The sequence below is a fragment of the Misgurnus anguillicaudatus genome, chromosome 9, assembly GCF_027580225.2.
Source record: "Misgurnus anguillicaudatus chromosome 9, ASM2758022v2, whole genome shotgun sequence".
NCBI lineage: Eukaryota > Metazoa > Chordata > Actinopteri > Cypriniformes > Cobitidae > Misgurnus > Misgurnus anguillicaudatus.
In genome coordinates this window covers 8,410,640-8,421,442 of record NC_073345.2, presented here as the reverse complement: position 1 = coordinate 8,421,442, position 10,803 = coordinate 8,410,640, and the positions used below count along the sequence as shown (strand labels likewise).

The 10,803-nt window shown below is 35.9% G+C and overlaps 1 protein-coding gene across 2 annotated transcripts in view; it reads left to right on the top strand.

Moving 5' to 3' along the window:
- Window positions 1–816: 816 nt before the first annotated feature.
- ssh2b (slingshot protein phosphatase 2b) overlaps window positions 817–10,803 on the top strand; it is a 35,278-nt gene continuing 25,291 nt past the window's right edge. The window contains exons 1-2 of one of the 2 annotated variants that reach the window (XM_055180706.2): window positions 817–1,014; window positions 3,121–3,164. In XM_055180706.2, coding sequence (XP_055036681.2) covers window positions 952–1,014; window positions 3,121–3,164 — 107 coding nt within the window. In that variant the 5' untranslated portion in view covers window positions 817–951. Of the gene's footprint in view, window positions 1,015–3,120; window positions 3,165–8,014; window positions 8,341–10,803 lie in introns of those variants that run through there. The other variant, XM_055180705.2, reaches the window with a different exon arrangement.

The window sequence follows — 10,803 nt, the reverse complement described above, 5'->3', positions numbered from 1 at the left end:
TGAAGCACCATGCGCAATGAATATAGCTAAAATAAACAAAATTAATAAGCTTATTTAACAGTATTAAAAAGCTGCCACTAGATGGGGACAATCTTTTTAATATTGCCATAAATCTGGTAGATCAAAAACACCACACCCTTTACCTTCTGAAAAAGCATTAGGTTGTAATTATTTTTTCATTTTGTCCATTTTAAAAGTTAAAATGTAAACATATTCTCTGTAAAGTGGATGGTTTTGTACCATTACTCTCTTTACAAAGGTCATGCTTGATATTGTTTATTTAATAAATAAATAGGGTCTGTGACCATTGTATTTCAGATTTAATCCACACTCTGTAATACTTGCTATAATCCTAATCTCATTGCCTTTACTTTCACTACTGCTACCATTCAGTGACAAAGCCAAGCAATAGTGGATTTATAGATGTGGTTCAGTGGTCACAGGCAAATATAGCTAAAGAAGACAGAATTTTCCACTGACATGAGGGTGTGTGTCAAATGCTTTGTATGATGGCTTTAAACTGCAGTTTCTCATGTAGCAAAACTGTAGTATGTATCATATTTGAAAATGAAAGTCACAGCTTGTCTATAAACCCAATTTCCTGTCTGAACATCAACACAGAAAACATTAAGCTTTATTGAGCTTGATAATTATAATAATAATAATATTTTATAGCATAAACCGTTAATTAAACCCTTCAATGAACGCTGTAGTTATTTTTTTTACATTTTACAACAGCTTGCAATATCTCAAGCTCGTTCAGTTCACACACAGTTAAACGTTGCTCGAGGCCACTGAATCTTGACAGCTGGCGGTTTCGGCGCATGCGCAGATCAGTCGCGAAGAGGAAGCGACAGAGCAACGGACGAGCTGCGGCTGATATCCACTGACACAATTATGTCTGTCTCGACACCGCCGGTTTCTCTCAGGTATCCGTTTACCGGAGCCTGAATGGCGTTGGTAACCGTGCAGCGGTCGCCTACTCCAAGCGCAACATCCAGCCCTTGCGTTTCGGTGAGTGACTCGCATCTTTTTTCCTCACCTTTCATCGTTTCGCTAGTTTTGGGTTCGTTTCCGCTGTTTCCTATAGTCCTCAGACGCTATATGAACACGCATGCGTGAAATATAGACATTGTTGTTCATATAGCTCATCATATAATCTCTGGCTCGTAATATAGATATGCTGTTGAGATGTTCGACTGTAAACCGGTTGTCTATAATACAATGCTACAGGCAGGAAGTGATTTGTGATAAATGACTTAAAGCTTGCTTTTTACATTGTATCCATTCAAAATGTTTGCAAAGGGTGTGATTTTGTCCTAAAGACGTGTTGTCCTAAGTGGCGTTAGAACCAGGAAGTAAACACAACTGCCCCCCTTAAAAATAGTAAACAGGTTTTTATTTCATTCTGAATGGTTGTAAAATTGTCGGGTTATAAAGCATATGAGAGCAGAAGATAGCAACGAAAACACAGGTAACGTTAGGTAATATAAGGTTTACAAGGATGCAGTCTGTCTTTTTAATTATGGTGGTGCTCATAAAATTTGGGTCAGTATCACAGAGCTTGCAGGTTTTGTTCCAGGTTAGCTGGGAAACAGAACATGCTTAACCCAAGACTTTCTAACTTCCAATTATTGCAAGTTGGATAAAAAAATTAGTCAAGTCTTCTTGGTTGTATAAGGTCTCATATCATGTGATACCTCCAAAAATCTCATGTGAGAATGCCTTGTGAGTCTCTGCAAGTTTTATGCCATATATTTAAGGCTTAACCCAAACTTGGTTATAACCATCTATGCATTTTCTTTACTGATTATCCTATGTAGGATTGCGGGAAGTGCTGGAGTTTATTTCAGCTTATCCCTCAGGCTGAATGCAGGAAAACATCCTGGCGAAGTGGCCAGTTGGTTATAAGTAATCATTAATTGTTGTTTACAGTCAGTACAGTTTAACTAAAGTCACGTACTGTTGAAACAAAGGCTTGAGATGTCGTGATTAAAGTGTGTGCATTTATTTAGCATTGGATTGTCAAATATTTTGGACACGTGCATTGCCGTTGACGTGCTGGTCAAAACCAAATTATTCAAAACGCTGATTTCACAAAGTAATATATTTCCATAATGCAAAACACTTTGCTTTCATTTGTGTTTATGCAAAACATTCCCATCTTGAGTCATCTTTGTCATGGGATGCTTGAACTAAATTGCTTCTGTCTCTCAACCTTAAAAAATGCATTTAAAACTAGGCCAAATACTAATGAGTGTCTTTTTCATAAAATAACCATCCTTCCCTTGCATTTAAAACAGAAGCTTTATTGTTTCCCAACTTGGCTGATGTAAATTTCCCTCATGTTTACAATGCTGGTCCTGTTATGTAGTTAAAAAGCAAGTTTCCAAAATATTCTTTCAGATTTTATCATTCAGCATCAGTCTGTTTTTCTATATTGCATCTCAGTATTCGAGTGTGGTTTGACAGATAAGGAGTCTAAATGTCATGTAGTGGTTGACACATGTTTTTCTGTGCAGAGATGATTGTTGAATGTTCTTATCTTCACAGCTTTATAAATCACCTCTCTTCTTAGTACACTGAAAAATTTGTCAAAAAATTGTGGCATGCACCCTACATAATATGACCATTTAGGTACAGATGTGTATGCATTTGGTACCAGTATGTACCTTTGAGGTACTAATATGCACTCTTTGGTACCAAGCTACCAATATTATGAACTCTTTAGGTGCACAAGTGTACTTTTTCCTGACATATGGATTTAGTGGGATTTTAACAGAACATTACCCAAATAAAATGTTGGAACCAGTTCATGTTGATTCAGGATGACGTGTTGACGTAAATAAACACGTGACTGAGCTGTCTAAATAGTACCACTGAGGCATCTTTCATTTTCGTTGCATGCAAAAGTATTTGCATTTTAAAACACAAGAAATTCCATTCAATAACACTGGGAGGTGTAGCATTACATTATTTAGAGGTGCATGTTATATTTAAACATTTTATGCTAATGATTTAATTTACACTGACTGCATTTTATTGTGCATACATTTTTATAATATTTTATGCTACTGATCAATATAATAATAAATCTTTTTTGTTCACTTCTTTTTAAAGGAGTCTGGCAGTGGGGAAGATGACCGCAGATCTCAACCCAGAAGGTAAGACGGTTTTATTGTGAAATACCATGAAGAGATCATAGGAACCTCTCCAATTTAAACTCACTGAAGCTAAGCAATTTGTGGCATTATGTGAATATGAAACATTCACTTAGCTTATACTTAATCAACTACATTAAGATACGCATGCTGCTTGATGTATACTTTACATTTAATATTGTCGTAGTCTGAAAAGATGATGGATGGATAGATTAACACAATCATAAGATTGTATTCTCTGAGGATGACAATGGTGTCTCTGATTTATAGCACTCGGTGCTCTGTAGATTTATCGAAAACCAATAATATGCTACCCGTGACCACACCCTTGGCGAATGCTTATATCATATAGTGTTCCTCTTAGACATGTATGTTTAAAACGAGGATTAGTAACAGTATACTTCCATTATTTGTGCTAAATGTAGTAGGAAGTTCTCGTGTATCAGTGCCATGGAATATGCTATTAAATATCCGACCTCTTTAATAACCCAGCTTAAGCTGTAGATTAACATAACATTGAGATACGGCTCTAATTTCTATGGGTGCTGTTTCCATGAAAGCAGAAGCATGAGATCATAAAAGGTCCACTCTGAGAGGCACTGATTTAATGATGTAAGGTCATTTTGTAACCACATGATTTCGTTTTTTTTGTGTGTTGGCTTATTGACACAGACAAAACAAGCAAGTTCGACCAGTTTCCACCTTTGTTGGGTTTACGTAAATGCTTGTTGATTTAGAAATTCTGTTCCCTGCAGTATTTCCCTTTTTTTTCATAACCAACAGCAGTAACACTGATTATCTGTAACTCTGTACTAATGCCACATTACTATCTAAAATAAGTATCAGACTTATTGAAATTAAAAATGAGAGTTCAATAGGTTGCATTTATCTTAATCTTCATCCTAAGCAATTTTATTGACTAAGATCATAGTAATAATTTAAACTGTACAATTTAATATAGCAGCAGAATACATTTTAACCAATAGATAAAGATTGATTTTCAACTTAAACTCAGGCCACAAGGTGAAACTCGAGGGGCAATCTTCCGATCTCTCGGATGAAGCCAATACGGAAGTGATTTAAACTGCAATTCATCGACTGGCCGCTAGAGGCTGGCTCCAAAAGGGAGTAAATTCCCATAGACCCCCATGTTAAAATGGCCAACTTTACAGTAGAAAATAATATGTTTACAGCCTGATACAATTTTTTTTATCTTTAAAGCCAATTTTGTCCTTTATGACAACTGTGAGGGTGGTGAATTTGTTTTGTAACTCATCCGTTTAAATTATTTTAAACCTTAAAGTTATGCATAAAAATTAAGGGCGTTGCCACTTGAGTGACGGTTAAACAGCCGCTGCTGTCACTAAAATCGTGCTAGGGGGGTGTGGTTTCAGCAACCAGCCACCTCAGCTTAACCCACATCCCACCTCTTTACCTATTTTCGAATATCCACGAGTGATGGGCGGTGACGTGGCCTACTTTAAGTTTAAAAACGATAATCAGAAACCTATGAGTGACGTCACAGACACTACGTCCATCTTTTTTATAATCTATGGTAAACTACACTTCCTTTAAGCTTCTAGTCAGTCTAATTGGTTCATTCTTCATCTGACTGTGGCCACTTGCAAGCATTTTTTGGTTACTATTATACTTCTGATTTGTTTATCAGTCGTTTTACAATGCACCGGTTGGCTATTGTGGTTTAAAAAACGGGCAGTTCTGGTTCTTCATTCTGATTGGTTGAAACGCGTTCTAAGCCGTGATAAAATACCCCGGTAAACCCACGGTTCAGACCGCATTACATAAGTATCACTGCGCCACTGTTGCTGCGTACTGATTTATGAAAATAAACACTACAGTGTTTAATCATTTTTTAAATTTGTCTACAATTGCACAATTAATGGCGATATCCAGATAAATGTCAATAAATATTGTTGAGTCATCTCGTCAATAAAGAAAAAACGTTCCCTGTGCAGTTTCTACCTCAAATTCATATTTCCACTATCTATTGGGTGGCGATCTTACCCAACTTAAACACTGATGCATTCACTCAACACTAAAAACACTGTGTTTTGATCGTGGCTCTGAATCTGATCTCTTACAAAAGTTATTCACAAAAATGGAATTATCTCCGCTTAGCTAAAAATTTGAGCGGTGATAAGAGACAAATGAACAAATTAAGGTAGGATGAAACTTTTTTTTAAGCTGAGGGTCTGTTCTTTCATTTGATATTTTATGTTTATTTAAAGAAGATCATCTTTTTGTAAGGCATTAAACTAAAACTCGGTGGCAACTTAAAAAAAAACACGCTGACGGGGAAAGAGTTAAGCATGCTTCCAAGCATATTTGATCATCACTTCAACAGTTGCACGATATAAATGTTAATGTATAAATTAGGTGAATGTTGATTTATAAAAATAAACACCACAGTCTTAAATCATGTTTTCATTGTGTCTTTGCTGCATCTGTGTTGGTTGGGAGCTACGCTCTGCTGCAGACACACTTGATTCTGAGGAACTACTTTGTTTGGCGGAAGAGTAATATTTGTACAAATATAATTACAACTTATTTGTGTTTCATTTTATAAAATTCTGCTATGCATATGAAGTAACCGTTTTATAAACGCAATAAGCCCCGCGAAGCAGTGGTGCCTAACAACGCCCCTTAGCTGTTATAAAATGCACTGGTAACCCAATGCTTCTTGGGGCTTATTACTTTAATTTGTTCCGCCCCTCCTCCACTGCGATTGGATTTCAGGGTTTAGAAGTGATATTGATGAGCGGAGCATTTCACCCAAAGTTGAACATTTTTACTACATTGACTACGCCAAAAAGTACAATTTTAGATTACACAAACTACTCGATTCAGTGTTTAGATTTGCAGTGTCATGTTGAGGACATCTGCTGGTTATACCCACTGTGTAAACGAACAGCATATTTACTCATTCATCTGCAGAAGTTTTTATTGCAGGGAATATGCAATATTAGTTAATGCCATTGAAGGTAAGTGATTTGTGCAAGTACCACGCACATTAGAGAATCAACATAAAGTTATTGTCCGGTGATGTGGATGCTAATATAGCCATCGTTATAGTTTATGCCAGTTATCGTTATAATGTAAACGGCCCTTAAATCCTTCTCTCTGGAGGGATTTGAAACAGGCAAGTATACTCTAGAAAGAGGCCACAAGTTCACGTGTTTCCACAGGAGTGGTTTTGTCAGTTTTTGCCGTAAGGTACCAGAAGGGTGAGCAAAGCTACCTTTAGAGCAAGTCAGAACATGGATGGGGAAATCTGTTAGTGAGGGCATTGATTGGAAGAGGGGATGAGAAAGGAGTGGATTTAACATTATTGTGTCTGTTGTATTGCAGAGATTATTAAACGAGTACATTTATGACAGATTTGCAGAGCTGTACGTCACTATATACTTGCCTTGTTTTTATACTTGACAGATGGATGTGTTTTTTTATAAATTTGCTTTATTAGATTTGCACATCCTCGTCTGGGGGAAATTTTAAGTGACCTGGAGTAAAATAAAGCTTGTTGAGGTGTGACAATGGATGTGAGTTTTTGCAGTGTTTTGCAGGATCCAGAAGAGGGTTTATTAATTGAATGAAACTGGCTTTGAATTATTGGGTGTTTAATTATTTCCCTTCACTTGTTGTTCCGAGTATATCAAGCATTCCTTTATTTTTTTATTCTTAGATGAACTAGTCTCGAATGCATGTAAAAATGTGTCTTTTGTAACACTTTGCACAACCTCCCACCCAAAACCCAAAGTACATTCAATTTAAATTTCAGTTAATTTACTATATAATTATGATCACATTGGCGCTTTGATCCGTCTTTTTGTTGTTATGGCCACAGAGCAGTATATAATGTTACTGCGCTTGAATTCAGAGTGCTGTATTAATAATTGAAGTTATCACCGTTTCCTGTGTTGTTTAACTGATAAGACCACTATTTGTGTTTTGATTTGCAATGTTACCTCAGCAACCTTTACTGATTTGGATACACTGTTATCGCCATACTATGTTGTCATGTGACAGGCAACCTAAATGTTTACAAGGGCCTTGTGTTTCACCTCTGGTTTAGGATTTCAGTAGCTCAGTCACAACAGGAGAAGCTGGATAGGACAAAGTTCAAGTGTGACCCATGCACCCTGTCCACTCTGTTGATTAGGACTGAGACTGGGATTCTGTATCTTTCCTCTTTTACCTGAGGATAGGAAAGTGACGATTGAGCACTGCTTGTACACACCTAATTGTGTTTAGTTTACACACATTTATTGTAATTTCCTGCCTTTGTAAGGATTTAGTAGCTTCCTCCCTTTGTATTGCTGTGCATCTGCATGTGCCTTCTGGAGTGTAAGGCTATTATCAGTCACTGTTTTCATCACACAGAGATCAAACGTGCTTAGATGTTCCAGATAATTACATCAAAGGCCATCATAATCTACAATCATTAAGTAAATTGTCACTTGTCTTTGAGACATGTTATTATTTATACAAATTCAATCATTTAGACTGAATAGACACTGATTTCTAAAGCACTTTCATTGTTGTGTATCACAGGGGCATTGGCACATTTACTAGAAGGCATTACTTCATCTGTTTTTGGCAGAATAACTTTGCATTTAAAATTATTCATGCACCTTGTATAAAAACAATTAATTTCTTGTTTAATTGTTGTTATATTAGAATACATTTGGCTAAATGGCTTATATTTCAATTTATTTGTGTTGACGTTCTCGGTTGATGTGGAGTCTGCTGTCACTGGAGCACGTGCGTCCTGACTCCACCCACCGTCTCAGTCTCCCCCTCTTTATTTACTTGTGAAACACTTGAAGAGACCGAACACATTAACAGAAGAGACCTGAAATAGCGGAGAAATAAATAAAGTAGCACTCGTTGTTGTTCTGTGATTTTTTTTTAATAAGTTACCGCTAAATATGCTGTAACGTTACACGTTGGAACACTTTTTTCCTCATAACTTTTTTCCTCATTCCTCATAACTTCAGTCTGAGGATTTAGCGCGTATTCTGTCAGGGATAAAGATGACTTTGGGTGGCGTCTCGATCACTGTTAGCCCCTCAATGGACAGACTACGTGCACATGATGGGTTACAATTATTACTGCAGATTCGGAATAGCTTCATCTCACAGGACCGCATCTACCAGCTGTAAGTAAAAAAGCCGTTTTTTAGTGTTTTACGGTGTTTTCATTAATGCACGCGTAGGGAATTACGTCATTTAATGCGGCGTTCCAGATGAAGTCGGAGGTTGTAACAACCCAGTTTAAATGTCCAACCTCCGACCTCAGTTCGTTCCAGTCAATCTCACGTGCTGCGTTCACGCCTTATCGTTATTACCGTGTTCTTCTGATGACAACAAGTGACCTACAGCTCGAAGCTGTTCACGTCCTTTTTGAATTGGGGATTATGCGTTAAAGCGTTTCCGTAGCAACAACATCAAGTTGAATCAACGTGAGAAAAAAAAATATTGTTAGTAACTGTTAACAGGGCCAGCACATGGGGTTTGTCATAGCACTGCTATTTGACAAGTGAAATTATGTCAATTTATGCATTTAAGTGTATTAGCTTTTATTAAGTGCAACATATTAAGCAATGTTGTTGTAGTGCAACATCTGCAGTGCAACAGAACTACAGTACTGTATGTATCAATACAAATATCATGGATATTATTAAAGAGTAATTACTATAGGGTAATATAGTATTCTAGTTTTTAAACCTTAATATAGTAATTTTTTTGTGTCTAAGAATTTTTTTTACCACTGTTTACTATAGTAAATGATATATTAAAATAGTATTTTTTATGTGGGTTTGGGTAATTTACATTTTTCTTATGTTTTTAAATTAGCATACGCATTAAACAATTTAAAGCAAAACATAGTTTTACTTTGAGATCGCTTTTCTTCCTCTGCTTTTCTCTTTTTCTCTTCAGCTCCTGAAAGGTACCATTTGATGCCATAGTTTGCCTAAGCCTAAACCACCATAACCTCACTAAAGTTTTGTTTTATCTTTATTGAAAGATGTAATGTAAACCTATACGCTGTCATAAGATATTACCTAACCCTAAACGTTTCATTTCCAAGCATGCGCAATCCTCCGCAAGCGCAATTGTTTCATTAACATTATGCAAATTAGCCCACTCTGCTCTTATTTTGTATTGTTTTCTGTCTTTATTTAATAGGGCTGGGCAAAAAAATTGATTTTTCGATTAATCAGGTTTTTTTTACGTGGTCGATTCAAAATCGATTCTCAAAGGCCACAAATCTATTTTTTCCATATGTATTTTCGCAAAAATTGAACGTAAGATTAACTTTAATCTAATTACTAGTCTTCTCCACTTGATTGTTCTGACTTTTAGGCATACATTTTTCATCTTGCATCAAAATTGTATTGTATTTAACATAAATGTATGCATTTCAAAATTAGAGATGTGCTCTGTTTTAATGTACCCAAGTGTACTTAAAATACAAGAGTTTAATATACAGGTTTGTGGCTCTTAATTTCTTTTTATTGATTACCCTTGTAAACTTATTTTCACTGTTCTTTTTTATAAATATAGTATTTGTATTAAAACTATATTCATTGAGTTGAATCGAGTATAAAAAAGTCTATCCGAGAATCGAATAGAGAATCGAAATCGAATCGATTTGATAGCTTGTGGATCAAATCGAATCGTTCTGGAACATCTGAAATGATACCCAGCCCTGTTATTTATACTAATGTTTTGTATTATTGTCATTTTACTGTCAATTGTTGTGTGGAGAGTTTATCCTGTTATTAAATCCCTGTGGGGTTTATTGCCAGCTGATCGCGTCTATTCGGCTTGTGTAATGACAAAATTATTTTTTTGTTTGGAGGGGTTGGCCCTGGCTGTAAAATACATAATTACTACATTAAATTACATTATAATGCTTCTGCTAAATACTGCAGGTTACTCTCAGAAAACTCCCAGTCCACAATCTGTAATTACGAACTATACGAGGAGATGAACGTTTTTTAAAGTGCTGTAATCTTGTGATAACGGTAATTACTAAATGGCGTGGATGCACCTATGTTACATTTGCATGTTTAACTTGGTGTCTTGATAAGACGTTGATAAAATGTCGTGTTCTTGTGCCAATTATGGCAAAAACAAATATTGTAATGTTCGTATTCATACAAATTACCTGCTGTAAAAAAAAGGTAAAATGTGTTTTATGGTTCTCTTCACGTAAAATTGCAAAGAGCAGGCCGTCATCCGTGATGTCAAATGACGCATTTCGCTAAGGTCAGGGTTGATCGTTCTGCCTCGAGTTCAGAGGTCAGATATCTGACTTCATTTGCCATTCTAGATGTTTACTTCCACATTTAAGGTGGGGAATATCCGACATCCGAGTTGTCTGGAACTTAGCATAAATGCATAAGCGATTGCTTAACATCACTGCAAAGTTTACACATTCAAATATATTTTCAACTGCAAAAATATACTTTATAAACTTTTATATTTTGGTCTGGATTCTCTGGAACAATATATTTTTCCTTATGGTTGTAACAGTGAAAAAGTGTTAAAAACAAGATTAAACAAATATATTTTCAAATTCAAAAATATATTTAATTAGGCTTAACTTGTATTTA